Source organism: Mustela erminea, chromosome 3 (assembly GCF_009829155.1).
Source record: "Mustela erminea isolate mMusErm1 chromosome 3, mMusErm1.Pri, whole genome shotgun sequence".
NCBI lineage: Eukaryota > Metazoa > Chordata > Mammalia > Carnivora > Mustelidae > Mustela > Mustela erminea.
Window position 1 is genome coordinate 119515107 of NC_045616.1, and position 15023 is coordinate 119530129.

General features: G+C 44.0%; 1 protein-coding gene across 3 annotated transcripts in view; it reads right to left on the minus strand.

Annotated features, from left to right (window-relative positions):
- Nucleotides 1-986: 986 nt before the first annotated feature.
- GRIA1 (glutamate ionotropic receptor AMPA type subunit 1) overlaps nt 987-15023 on the minus strand; it is a 307685-nt gene continuing 293648 nt past the window's right edge. For 2 of the 3 annotated variants that reach the window (XM_032337241.1, XM_032337242.1), the window contains exons 15-16: nt 11531-11665; nt 987-3723 (exon numbers count right to left, since the gene is read on the minus strand). In XM_032337241.1, the coding sequence (XP_032193132.1) occupies nt 3523-3723; nt 11531-11665 (336 nt within the window). In that variant the 3' untranslated portion in view covers nt 987-3522. Of the gene's footprint in view, nt 3724-11530; nt 11666-15023 lie in introns of those variants that run through there. The other variant, XM_032337243.1, reaches the window with a different exon arrangement.

Sequence of the window (15023 nt, forward strand, 5' to 3'; positions counted from 1 at the left end):
AACCTGTGCTCTTATAGCTGTTAGGATCATTATCCTAACTACGTGAAAGTGAGGTGACCGAGATGAGTTCTCTCCGCCTGTTAGCTGCAGTTAACGTGTGACTTCATTCAGAGGCACCTGGGTGCTAGAGGTGACTGCAGGTGAGTCCAAACGATTGTTGGAGCTTCACACAAGTCCATTAGCTTCTTCCCCTTCCCTCAGCCCTTTCCCATAGAGATGGTAGTTACTGCCTGAAAGGCCACAATTAGAACTTCGTTCATTTATTTGAGACCTCTGACCCTTGTTAATATGCAAAATTCCTTGGGAAAGGAAACATTTGAAGCTGTTCTTAATTATCAGTATCTAAATGTCAACCAATGTCAGATCCTTTATAGAAAGGATCTTTCACTCTTGCTGGAATGAAAGAAAAACTTACAGGCAAAAATGAGAGGGTACTGTGGGTCTGGGACCAAGACCGTGTGTTTTAAGCAGTCTACATTGATTTTAGTTGGAACTCTGAACATCACTGATACCTAGACTCCAGTTTGGGGGTGTCTGGAAGACCCACCCCGTGAGCCATCCAGTTCTCTAGTACTGTGACCATTGTATGTCAAACCTTGCCCCCCATGAAGGTGGAAATGTGGCCTTTGGAAACCATTATCACTTGGCTTTTTTTTTTTTTTTTTTTTTTGGTTATCCTATTTGAATGAATAACTCAGAGTGAACTAGTTCGGCTGAAATGACTTATTTGAGAGCTGTTTATGAATCAGGAATGGTGGTTACCATTGAAAATGTACTAATCTTAGGTTCGGCAATGAGGAAATAACATAACCTCTAGAGCTCTGGCTTCAGAAATGGCACAAAAATGGAATGGACAAATATGAAAAGTAGGTAATGGATCCACAGTGATTTAATTCTTGGTGATATTTTCATTTTATGCAAATACCAAAAGAAAAAAAAAAAACAAAAAACCCTGGCTACTTGAAAGAAAAACAGGAACCAAAATATTTAGTGTTTGATCAAGCAAAAATCTTTCACACATCTGCTAAGAGAATTAAAACAAATATAGATGTTAAATAAAAGGCCCAGGTACCAAAGAGCAAAATTTAATGAAAGCCAGAACTGTTAAGTATGGATTCCTGTTGAGAAAAATGTCAATCTCTTTCAGAGTTTTCCCATTGCTCTATTTTTAAGAAAAGTGTAGTAAAAATACATAATACAAGTTAACTTTTTTCTTGCTATTGTTTTCCCCGTCACCCCTCCATTGATAAAAACCTTCTTCCTCTAGAGTCTTGGACCCCACACAACATAGACCCTCGTTGTTAGCTTAGATGGTCTCTCCCTCTCAGATCATGTTACTGGTGAGCTCAGTGGCTGGAGAGGCATTTTACCAAAGGCAAAAGGTCTTTGAAGCATGTTGATAGTAATAAGGTTATTTCCAACTCCTCTGAAATGCACTCCCTAATGGTGGGTCATATCAGATTCTGCAGTGGTAGGCTACGAGCTGAAAAAAATCTGGTGGGAGGGCAGGGGATGGGGACGACATCAGCTGGCAGTAGTGAAAGGTAAAAATCCATCTTGATGGTCCTGCTTCACGTACCATGCCCACACTGACACGTGAGAGACTGGACAGCACTTGAGTTGAAAGAGTGAAGAGTTTGATTTGGGGATGGTTCTTTGCTACAGGTGTTATTAGGAGAATGGGAGACACATAGAGATGGTGGGTGTCCACTGAGAGAGTCCACAGATGAAGCCAGTCATGTTGCACCTACTTGTTGGTAGGCTTCCAAACCTTTTGTTCGTCAGTTGCTAATAATAACCCCTAGCAGAGAAGACTGGATAGAAGTAGGGGGTAAGGAAACAAGCCAGAACATGGTCATCAATAAAAGCTAAAGACACATGGCACACACTGAATCATGCACCTAGGAGAGTGGCTGCTGGACAGTTGGAAGCCAATTGCACCAAGAATGAGAGCTGGGATCTCCAAGAAAGCTATGTGCCAGGAACCCCACTCCCAACTAAAGTTGCAGTCAGCCTGGGCTTCTCTCCATGAACGCTGTCGTTTCTCCAATCTTGCTTTAGTTCAGCTTTATAGTCACAATCATGGGCATATTGAGTCTGGTATTGGACTAATACATCCTCATTCTGTCTTAGCCAGGGGGAAGGTCAGCCTTCTTAGAAGTTGGGGTCAGTGATCTTAAGGTCCCCCAATGTCATTATCAACTTCATTCGTCTTCATGTCTTCCTTAAAGTTACTCATCCTTGGGCATTTTACTTTCTAAAGTGACAGAATGTTACCTGGCCACATGCTAAAACACTTTCGAATGGACATGAAAATCCATATTCTGTAGGTCAGCAAAACCCCAAGCTTCATATTTGGTCTCTGAATCCTAGGACAGGACACACCATGAAAAGTACTCTTGCTTATGGGCTTGCATGACACTTCCTCTTCCAAAATTCTTCCATCCTTTATTTTGTACTTAGTTTGCATAGCATTTCCTCCTATATCAGAAGCTCTGAAGAGAGGGTCTACTCCACAGTGGGGTTCCTGCTCAGATGTCAAGCAAATGAAAAGTGAAAATCATGGACAGTATCTCCCTGGCTTTCAGCTATTTCCAAGGCTGTACTCGGTTCAGGAGGCCAATTCAGCTAGCAGAGTGCTTTTGGACTTGAGCATAGCAGAAAGACGTACTTCTCAGCACTGAGGTTGACTCTGTGAAGACAGCATACCATCCCATCTAAAGCCTGTGGGATGGCTGTTACACATTAAAGGAAGCTTTCTCTGAGCCTCCAGCAGTAAGTGCTTGTGTCCTCCTCTGACCGCACATCTGTCTTTGCCCTCTCCACCACCCTTGGTCTGAACTGCTTCTCGTCTGTGTCCTCAGCTATATCAGGGCCTAGGAAATGCCCTTCCTGGGGAAGGCAGTCCACTCCTTCAGCAGTATGCATCCTCATCCATGGCTTGCGGCTGAGAAACGGAGGGTAACTTAGAGAGCTCCAGTGGTGAATTAGTTTGAAGGTTACTTTTTTCCTTTTGCTTGCTTGTGTGGTAGAATGAACCTTTAATCTCCAATCCGAAAACCGAAGAGACGTGGTGGGGAAGGAGTTGGGAGTAAGAAGCCAGGAGGAGGAAGGGGCCTAACAGAACCTGCAAACCATGGATATTAGTAAGAAAAAAAATATCACACACAATAAGACATATTAACAACCGAATAAAAGAAAACAGTCCAGTTTCCTCATTAATGTTCCCGTGACTCCGCTTCAGAGACACAGGCCTATTAGCGTTATCCCCCCCTCATTGCAGGGCGCTGTTCTTCGTCATCCTCACTGAGCAAACGGAAAAGTGTGAAAGAACATCGAAAAAGGAAAAGGGACGGCAAAATGATTTTTCAATTCTTCAGGAAATTCTGTTGAATCATCTTCCTTGTGGTCATGGTGGTTGGTGGCGGTTGCGTTTCGTTTTATTGTTTTTGGCACTGAAGGGTTTGGGATGGAACTGGGGGAGCTTGAGCGTGCTCCCCAAGGGGTCTCCATCTGCTCCAGTTACAATCCCGTGGCTCCCAAGGGCATCCCTGAACTGTGGCTCATGCAGGGAATTGACTGCATGGACTTGGGGAAGTCGTGGCTGACTACCCGGCCGTTTTCTCCACTCCCGCCACCGCTGGCTCCTGCCCCACTGTTACGTGGGAGCGTCGATGTCCGTATGGCTTCATTGATGGATTGCTGTGGGATCAAACAGAAACCCTTTTCAGGAGGACCGGGGGTTCTTCCCCAGGTCCTTGGCAGTGATTGGCAAGGAGAATGAGTCAATGCTGGCCTTAAAATCTCACCCTACTTCTCCTCCCCATCCGCCTTTTCTCCTTAACTTGAATGCTAACCTTGGCTTCCCACAAAGTCCCAAAACTGCTGAGTGGCTCTGGAGGAGTCTAATCTCCTTTCTGGATCTCTCGTTCTTTCTGTGCAGTGAGGTGTGTTGGACTGGGTGGTCACTAAGATCCTTTCTAGCTCTTATATTCTATGATTTCTAAAGATGGACTATGTCCATGGTAGTATTAAGGATAATAAATATTGCAATATTGCCAAGTGGAAAAGTTGAGTAAACTTGGCATTTTAATTTGGTTCTGACATCAACTAGTTGTATGGCCTTGCACGTACCTCCTTACCTCTCTAGACTTTTAAATCTCCATGTTTGTAAAATGTGATTATCTACGCATCTGCAGAATTTTATTAGCAAGAACAGTGCTACTGCATGAAAAATTATTTGAAATTTTTTTAAAGGAGTGTGTTATCGTTAAAATTTAAAACTACCTCTGCTTTACTTCAGGAAAAATCCTATCCTACCTTTAGTAGCATGCATAATGGGAATGGAGGACTTATTTGACTAATATTCAAAATGTAATTGGAAAGAAGCATGGACTAAGGGAAAGAATACATTCCAAAGATCATTATCTGCATGTCCGCTGTTTCCCCAGCAGCACACGTATAATCTGACTTCCAGACTGACACATCAAATCAGTGCTGCTAAGCTTGGGATTTCCAGAATATTAGAATTCTAGATATGAAAAGGACTTCAGTGATCACCCTGGGATCAGACGGATGAGGTGGAATGTTCAAGACCACAACCTAGAATTAGAACCATATATTATTAGATAAGAGGAAGGGTTCTGTTCTGAGTTCCTTTGGAGAAAGAAGCTTCATGACATGAAATCCAAACCCTTCTCTCTTCCTGTCATTTCTAATCTCCCATTAAGTGATACCATAGAATTTTTGGCTTCTTGGGAATCAACAAAAAGAAGAATTATCTATGAGTTGAGAGTTTTCTGAGACCAATCCTACTGATCCTTCAAGCTAATTCGGTTCTCACCTACTTCTTGAAGACATTCTAGGTTGTACTAGCAAGTATTTGGCCCCTCGCCCTCACCCAGCCTCGGTGCTCCTACATTATATGTGCTTTTATAATGGTTCTGCTTCTGCTGATGTAGGTTTTGTCTTCTTTAAGAGAGCTCTCTGGAAGAAGGCAAGGTTCATTTCTTTCCATTCCTTAGCAGTCTCCTATAGTGTCCAGTATATAGGTGTTTAATAGATATTTTAAATTTGTCTTTAAAAAGCCAACCACCTTGGACCCTTCTCAAAAAGTTTATGTGCTTTCTCCTTTGCATATTGCTATGATTCTAGCCATCAGAGAAGTCAGTCAATCTCTGGTGGCCAGACAGACTTAAACAGCAGTTTGACCTAATTTTTGTTTATATTGTACTATGCTGAGAGTCTCCTCTTACTACCGGCTGTTCTGATAATGTTTTTGAGGGTTCTTTTTGAAATTCCTGAAGGATGCTCTGCCCATACTGGCTCTGCCTTCTCAAACCTCCAGTCTTGATTTATTTACATTCTGTTTTCATTGTCTTCCACTCAAAAGGAAGTATGACCTTGATTGCATTCTTCTAAGTGAAGGCCAAATAAATATGACTGTGATGCTCTATGGGGGAAAGGTGAAAAGAAAACCCAAGGAATTAATGGTTACTCGTTCTCACTTGTGTGTGAGGGAAGTATGGAACCTTCTGTGGATTAGCCTGGAATGTTTATCTTCTATGATTTTTTTTTTCTGCCACATCCCTTTATTAGAAAATAAAGTTAAAAGCTCACACAGATCACCTCGGGCTTTGTTTTTCAAAAGGTCTCATATATACCCATAATATTTCATTGCAATTGGTGGTATTTGATGAATTTATCTTAAAGGAGAAGATTGGTGGCAGATCAGTATTGGTCTGATATAACTTAGCCGGGCATGTAGCTAAAACCCTCCAAACTTACACCACTCAGAAGTGGTTTTCCAGGAAGCTGAGGGCTTCTCTGTGGTCAATGACTCCATCCTCCCATCGACAATGAGTGCTACCTTCTTACTGGCTTCCTTTCTAACACATTTATGGGATCTTAGGAGAAGAGATGAATAGAGTCAAAACTTGGGAGTGGAAAGCAATGCTAAAAATGACTAAATCATAAATTCCCAGATTTGACTGCACATTGGAGTTCTCTGGGGGGTTCTGAGGGAAACACATTGATGTCCGAGACATACCCTCCAAGGTGCTGACTTACTAAGTGTAGTGTACGGCCTGGCCTGAACATCTGGATTTTTGAAAACTCTTCAGGTAATTCTAACATGCAAGCAAGGTTGGTATTTATATCCTTCACTCTACAGAGAAACTGAGGACTTACGATTGACTGATTTAAGGTTAGAGTTATCTGTCCCCTAAAGTCAAAGCAGATGATGTCCTAACTGTGCCCCCTGTAGCTAAGCTGTCATAGGCTCCTATCATTCTTCCCCTTGCTTCTGCGAAATGCAGTTCTCCCTTGTCCATCCTTGATGCACCAGCCATTCTTAAAGTTCATCTTTACAGTATGTTTGAAGCTGATGCTCAGGGAGAAAAGTGTGAGTGAAAAGTCCAGCCTCAAAGTCCCCCAAGTTGTCTCTTCAGAGACTCATTTTTCTGTGATTATATCCTAACTTTTCAACCAGTTGCTTTTCTAAGAAAAGTCTCCCAGCCACTGCCCATCCTAGAACACCCTAATGAGAGCTCAGACCTTAGTGATGACCTCCTACTAGCACACGTGCTATGAGCCAGAGTGACCGCCCGGTGCGGAGAATGCACCCCGCATTCCAAGTCTCCCAGCTGGTTGATGATTCCAGGGAAGCATGCAAACCTCAGCTGCTGTGGCTTAACCACAGCTTGTGTCATACACACAAATGTTTCTACAGGGAGCTAAGTTTTAGTTTAGTTTTAGTTTCTACAGGGAGCTAAGTGGGCAGTAATATAGACCCTGGTTATCTTTGATATCAGCTAAGGACTCAGTTCTGGTCTTTTTCCCCAGGTAGAGGAGAGGCACTGAGGATCTGAGACTTCAGTCTGGACTGTGTCTTGGGTTGTGTATTTTTGCTACTATATGACCATTCAGATTCTGCTCAATGGAAAAGTTATCTGAAGTCCCTCCCTGAGTCCCCAACTCTCATGTTCTTCCCACAGTCTTCCTGGGCCCTGGTCATCCTGGACTTCTTCCCATTTCTGGGCAAAAGTTGTAGTCTTTGGGTCTCTGATACATGTGCATCCTTTGCAGGCAACTCTTTCCCCCTGGTTAATTCCTTCCACATTTCAACTCTGCTGGACATCAGTTTCTCAGGGGAACCCCTGTGACCTGTCCCAACCCTCAATCCCCGATCAGGACTTGACAGCGCCAGCATTTTTGTTCAAACGCTCATTGAACATGTAAACGTATACATATTTTTTTCTGACTTCCCATCACACTTGTAGTTTCCTGAGAACAGAAGCTATGTCTGTTTTGTTCCTGACTGTGTCCCCAGTGCTGAGCAATGCCTAGCATACAGTGGTGCTCAGTATGTCTTTGTGGAAGGAATGCCTCCAGGGTGCCTTCCCACTCTGCCTGTGACACCTGCTGTGTGTCTTGCTTGTGTGACTTGTCAAAAGGGAAAGGGACTCAACAACACACAGGCAAAAGATGACCTATAATGGATGGCCTCAACAACTGCATGAGGAAAACCTAAGGATAGGGCTGCATCTTATTTGTCTATTCACTATGACTGCTGCTGGAGGAGACACATAGTAGGTATTCCTGTGTTGGAAGTCCAATTCTGTTTGTCCAGCTGCTAGCTTGTGTGACCTTCCTAGGACAAGCTCCTTAGCTTCTCTGAACCCCCATTTCTTCATCTGTAGAACTGCAAGCCCAACACGTTACCGGGCTAATAAAACTGTATATAGGGGCACCTGGGTGGCTCAATGGGTTAAAGCCTCTGCCTTCATCTCAGGTCATGATCCCAGGGTCCTGGGATCGAGCCCTACATGGGGCTCTCTGCTCAGTGGGAAGCCTGCTTCCCCCTCTCTCTCTGCCTTCCTCTCTGCAGAAGAAATAAAATCTTAAAAAAATAAATCTTAAAATAAAATCTTAAAAAAATGTATATAAAGCACTCTGAACATGGAAGTTACTAAAAACATGTCTTCTTCCTGTCTTTTCCTCCTTCTTCCCCTTTTCTACTCCCTTCCTTTCTTTTTTCTCTCTTCCATGCACAGCGAGGAAGGGCTCCCTAACTACTGTTGAGAAATTAGGGCTTGGCCCTGAACTATGTTTAGAGGCTCAAAGCCTTAAAGTTGGCCAAACACTGTGATCAAGGAAAGGAATAAGAGGGAAGGTTCTTTTTTTTTTTTTTAACATTTGTGCAAGGTTCTGACTAAAGGCCCATGACACTGTTAACAGGGCCCTTTGTGTGAGGTGGAGACCCCATGTCTGTAAAGAGTTAACTGACTCTGGGTAAGGCTAATCACAGAATAATAAAGAAAATCGCAAAGCTGTGAAGTCTGAGAGGCAAGTAGATGGTATTTTACTTTTCTCCTTTGGATAAGAGAGAAGTTGATGGAGCTTCAAAAATGAAGGGTTGGGTTGATCAATAAAGACAGTAGAAGCATCTTTTCTGCATCTTTTTGGAAGACTAAAAATTCTATGAGGAGCCTTGGTGAATTGGGCTGAAATTGTGCCAACCAGTGGAATTAACTATAAAAGATCATGGCGGAAGACCTTGGATGAATGATTCTAAGAGATCCTGGCATTGGTTTCTGAGAAATCCAACATCTTTGTAAAGGGGAGGGTACCAATGTCCCCAAGAAGTTCTGACCTGACTCAGTGGCCTCCTCTAAGTATTGTCTTAACCTGAATGTTGTGACTTCGGTGGTAAAAGTCATTTGTCTAGTTTTAAGAGGATCCTAGTCTTGAGCCACCCTGGTACCATTACCTGACACCGACCATGATTAGTGGGACATGGTAATCCCATAGAAAGGGCCAGAAGTCTAAGCACTTCCTGCTTGGTGGATGCCCGCTCTCATCAGATTTTATGAGCACAGATGGAGCCAGAACGAGCTAGGATGATGTTGTCTGTGCTTCTAGGCTGGGTGGTCTTGATGGTTGTAGTTGCTTACTCAGCAGTTCTCCTACATGAATCACCTCAGCCTTGAGATTTTCTCTTTAGGGTACAATTCCACATTAATTGTACTAATAGTTATCCTATGTGTGTGGGATGTCCAAAGAGAAATTAGACACAGCTGCTTACCTTCAGGAACTTACAAACTATATAGCTCAAAAAACCTAGGACCTGTAAGTAGGGGCAATTAAAGAAGTCTTAAAAAGACTGTGGCTGGTCATTAATAGGAAATATTATAAATCCTAGTTATCATTGTTAGTATTGTTATTTACTGAGAGCTTATCATTACTCAGGCATTTTGCCAACCCCTTTGTATTTTTCAAAGAAAGCTCACACCAATTTTAGGAGATATGTATTGCCACTAGCCCCATTTTGCAGAAAATGAGGCTCCGAGAGCTACTGGAACTTGTCCCAGATGACACAGTTAACAAATGAAGCAGGCAGGGTTTATCCTCAGACACTCAGTCTCTATAGAGTCCGTGCTTCAGACCACCACATGCACTGTGCTCTAGGGAGGCAGTGAGAAGGAGATACTGCACTGTGGACTGGGCCAATCCTGGGCCCTTGGTTTGGGTCACAGTCTATGTGGAAGGTTTTGGAGGGTTGTAAAGATTGTAGCTCACCTAGCTCTTTCTCTGTTCCACTCTTTGCCTCCAGAGTGGGCTTTCCTCACTTTGGAGGGTAAGATATGAGAATATTTAGGTTGAGGTTTTAGATGGAATGGGCAAAGAAATCTTTGTTTAGGTTCTAGGAGACCTCGTTGTGTTTGTCAAGCTTCTTGGAGGTCTACCCTGGGTTTAGAATTTGAGGCCCATGCTTTTGCTCTGCTTTGTCCTTTCTGAGAAGACCTGGTAGTGGGTGAGCTGGTCAAGGGCAGGAATGAGGTGTTCCTAGGTCCCCTGGTTAAATACCATCATACTACCATCCCTTAATTGTTCCATTGTTATTGTATCTTAGTTAAATTGCCTTTTAAATGGACTCTGTGGGCAGAAGATGGAGAGAGAGATTAGCCTGCATTAAGGCACATGGGTGGGAAGCATGAGGTGGGTGGCTGTTGTGCGTAGTATGTAAGGAAAGCAGATTGTTGGGGAGGGGAAAGTAGGCTGGAACCATGATGTGGAAACGTTGAATGCCAGGACAGAAGGTCTGAATGGCAGGACATAAGGCGCTCCTCCTCCAACTCCTACTCTCTGTGTACAGAACCGAATATAGAGTTTCCAAACAGGGGAAGCAAGTGTCCAGCCATGTCTTCTCCAAGAGTGACCCTGGAGATATGTGTAGGGCTGTTGCCCCAAGGCAGGGAGAGGCTAGGCAGGAGGCTGTAGTCATGACTGCGCAGCAGGTGTACTGAGCTTCTATGGACTTCTTAGGGCCCATTCTAGGAGAGCAAATCCTACCAGTGAATCTTCCTAGTCAAGCCAATGTCACAGCCCTAGGGGTATGTTGCTCAGAGTGACTGTGTTTTCTCTCTACCTTCATTGGTCTGAGTCCCACTCATCTTTCCTCTTAATTTTTGCCTCATCCCGGAAGCCTTCTCTAATTCCCTCCTCTGTATTCCTATTGACCTTCCTATTTATAAGTTGCTTCACTGAGTAATTTTTCTGTGTGGTTTTTTGTTGAAAGTGCCGATGGTCACAGATCGCATCTCAGTCCTGTCTTGTCGTGATGTCTTGCTCATGGTATTGCTCACATAATTCATACTTGCAGAAATATTTTCTTATTGAAGCTAAATGAGGAAGTGTGAGGGGTCTTGAAGGCCTTTTTTTCTAAACTCTCTTTGAGGACTGGAATCTCTGTCCTCCCCAAGGGTTACTCTTCCTCTACTTGTACACCTCCTGTGATGGGATGCTTGCTATTTAGTGGGACAGTCCATCCCATTTTGTGGTGGCTCTGAAAGAAAAGTTGATCTCACTGTGTTAACGTCTGTTCTCCATAGCTTCTCGTCATTAGTTCTTGTACACTTTGGGACCCCATAGAACTCGTCTATTTTTTTCTACCTGAAAAGTCTTCATATTTTTATAGACAGGTCTCATATCCTTCCTAATTCTTCTCTTCTCTGGTTATATGCCTTCAGCTATATTTGATGTGGTTTGGGGTCATCTAGCTAATTTGCTTAATCTTCTTTGCCAAAATCTGTATCACAGTTCAGTGGCTAAGAAAAGACCTAATTCACTAAGCATGGCAAGATTATCTATCTTGCAGAAGGTAGATACACCTCTTCCCCTATTTGGGGAGCTATACTTCTGTTAATGCAACCTCAGGGAGAATCTACTTCTGTTGCAGCCACTCTTGCCTCACACTGTGTTGACTGTCCACTTGGACTCCTAAGTTTTAAACTCACCACCCCATCTCTGGCGGCTGCAGTGCTTTCCCAGACCTGACACATCCCATCTTCCTTCCTTTCTCATAAGCTGTCCTCTTTCTTGTCACCTTCCTCATCACAGATTTCTGCCCTTTGCCTCAAACGGACCTCAACCTCCCATCACTCCCCACCCTTTCTAGTACAGGGACTCCCAGGAAACCCAGTTATATCACAGAATGGGGTAGGAAAAAGGCCTGGGGAGACGATGCCACCTTCATCCGCTTGGATTCGCTACGGGATTTGTAGCAGAACTCGATTAAGGCAACCAGCATGGCTAGTCCAAGTCCCCCGATCAGGATGTAGAACACGCCTGCCACATTGCTGAGGCTCAGGGCGCTCGTCTTGTCCTAGGAAGAGGAGGAGGGAAGGGGGGAGGGGAAAGAGCAAAGTGAGCCAGAAGGCTAGAGAGCATCTAAGCAACAGCATTTGTACACACAGACACTCAACCCCATCACCCTTTTTAACCTTCAAAATAATTGGAGAGGCTTTTTATTCATTGACAGAGAGCTGAATACCCCTAGGAGAAGTGTGTGTGTGTGTGTGTGTGTGTGTGTGTGTGTGTGTGTGTGTGTATGTGTGTGTAACAATATCCCAAAGCATCCCTGATTATGTTTAATTTATAATTACATTTCCCTCCCTCCTCAGTGCCTGTTCTGGGGCAGGAGACACCACAAATTCAGGGCAGATTCTGTCAAAATCTGCATCCTTGAGCTTATTACCCTATTCTTTCAGACAACGTGTGCCTTCCTTTTCAGCTCAGTTCCTGTCCCCAAGCCTTCTGTTGTGCAAAGCCTCAGCTTTGCCTGTTGTTTATGTCTCGGAGTGTTTTTCTGAGTTGGCACTTAAAATGAACTTTTCCCTAGATATACCTATAATTTCAATTTAATAAGGCAGTCGTCCCCCACATAATAAAGACCAATCAATATATACCTTTAACTTACTGATCTGAGGCCCGTCTAAGGACAAAGGAAACTGGGGGGCTTGGAACAGTAAAATGGCCCTGAGATAGAAAAATGGCTCTGTTAAATCCTAATAATTATGCTTAATTGGAGTCATTTTTCTGTTGGAGGTGTTTGCTAAAAGACACTGTAGGCAGATGCAGGTAGCTGAATTTAGAAATCTCTGTTCCCTCTGGTAAAAGATCTTGCACTTGTTCTGGATGAGCAGAATTGTGGAGCAGAAGTGTTTAATTCCTAGGGCTGGAGAACAAGTTCCCATCTCCAGGAGTTGGTGGACAGAGCTCACTTTGTGGAGCCTGAGAAAGACCATCAGTCTGCTGAGACTGTCCCTGCATTCTGTCACCTCCAGTTGGGTTCAAAACTGGGAGACTGAGGGGACTGGGGACTGTTCCCAAGTGGTAAGAACAACTGAAGGAAACTGGTGGTCATGGTGGGAGTACCAGCTCAGAGAGCGGGGAAACCGCTCAATAACATTCTTGACATGGGCAAGTGAACATCTTTAATTTATATCTTTAACTCTTGGAAGAATACTCATCCTCAGATGTCATGGTGGCACTAACATCTTTGCTTATATTGTTTGCAGATACAACAAGTTTCTCATTGAATTAAAACAAAATGCACACCTCCACTGGCACAGATACCCGCCACGGTTGGTTAGTTGGTGGCACAGGATAGGATATAGCTTTTAGGTCTCTGCATGGGCTCTTTTTCAAGTGAGGAGGGAGGCAAGTCCCACAAAGGGTGAACAGTCTTGCCCCAGGGACTCCTTTGACATCTGCCTATTGGAATCTGGACATGTGAAAAGGGTTTTGTTAATGACTAAGTCAGTGGGCTCTCCCCTAGTTCTACTTGGTGCATTGTACAGGATTCAGCAGGGCTGGGCTTGGGGACCACAGCTGGCAAATAGCAGCATGCCTTCTCACCCCAGAAGCAGCCTTGGCTAGCAGAGCTAGCTGTAGGATTATCTAAAGCACACCCCTTTGGTGGCTTCCTGTATTGCTAAAGCAGATGGCTCTTGAATATGGGTTACACTTGGCAAGGCATATCCTGGCTTGGGAAGCAATGGAAATGATTATTCCAAGGGGTAGAATTTCTCCTGCTCTGGTATAATGGCCTGATAAGGGATATGGGCAAAAATGAGTTTGGTGCTTGGTTCAAGAGTTGGCGGAACAAGTAAATTCCCACTTGGCGTTATTTTTCAGAACACTCAAAATGTCTCCCTGTTGGTTGTTCAGGAAGTCTGCCATTCTGCTTCTGGAGAGTCATGCTTCGGAGGCCTTGGAGGATTTATGGTTAGTAGAAGTTCTAATAAAATTCTTCTGCATGGAACAAAAGAAGTAAAAAAAAAAAAAAAACAAAAACCCAATGACCAGGCTCTTCTGTGTGGACAGGGCTAGGAATGTGGTGGGGAGGCATGTTAATGCATCACCAGTTCACTCCTTAAAAAAGAGTAGTAGACAGTGAGGCTCCGAGGGAGTGGATGGGGAACAGGCTTGGGGGAAGGTGGTACACAAAAAGCTAGGAGAAGAGAAATGAGGTCCTTCACATGCTGATCAGACTTTCAGTAACTGTAGTGCAACTTGCTTCCTTGGTCACCAACACTTTCTGTTTTCTTCCTCATGGGTTTTTTTCAAGTTCACACCTTGGTTGAGGATTGCCTTCAAGGATAACGGAGTGGAAGGCTTTGTTTATTTGTTTGTTACTATCTTCAAAAAACCCCTAAGAGGGTATCTACCTCCTTGACCATAGATGGTGGGATGTCTACTTCTGGTATGCCTGGGAAGGAAGCAGTCAGATCTTCATATGAAAGTAGGGAGAGGGGCATATTCTATGTAACCATTGAAGAAGGAACATCTAGTGACCAAGTATCTCACTGTGTCTGAGGTGGAGAGCATCCTTCACTTCTGAAGGTCTCTGGCCCATAGAGGTGGCAATATACGTGTGTTGGGGGACACATCCCATACAAACAAAGAGGGCAGCCAGATGGTATGGGGACAGCCACCTCTTGCAGGACACACAGTGCCAAAATAATTCTTTAGTGGTAGGGATGAGGGAAGACCTCTGGAATCAAGGGGGCACGTGGACCCTATCACTACCAATATTAGAAAGCACACTTGGACGCAGCCTAACTATCTAAAGCTGCTGTACTCTGATAGGGCGGGGAAAGAGATGCTAGGGTTGTTCTCTTCTTAACTCACATAGTTGAGGAGTTTACTTTTAGGCAAGGTTTTATGGTTTCCCTTATGCGTGCCATTTGCTTTTTGAGAATGCTAACTTTGATTTTTTTTTTTTAAGGGGCCTAAGGCCATGGTCTACTGTTCAGTAGCTATTACTGACTCTCTCGGACTCACTCTCAGAATATGATGGGCTATCTAGCTAGGGGCAGGGTTAAACATCCATTTAAGTACCAGAGCTCTGATTCCTCCCCTGGCCCATAGCATCCATATAAGAGGACACGTGTCCTTGTGGACTTGTGTTCATGTTTCCTGGGCAAACAGCAAGCTTCCCAGCTGTGGCAAGGGAGAGGGGAAAGATAGACCCTGAGTCTTCTGAGCACCCTTCTGGAGGACGCCATTCTCCTCCCATGCCATAACAGCTGTGCTCCCAAAAGCCAGGCAGCTTGTTGGTGGGAGTAAAAAAGTCACAACTTGTCTTCTGCCAGGAGGGAGAGAAAAGAGTGACAGCACTGAGAAGAATGACAGGTGAAAAGAAAAACAAAACAAAAAAAAAATCCATCTTTCAGAAT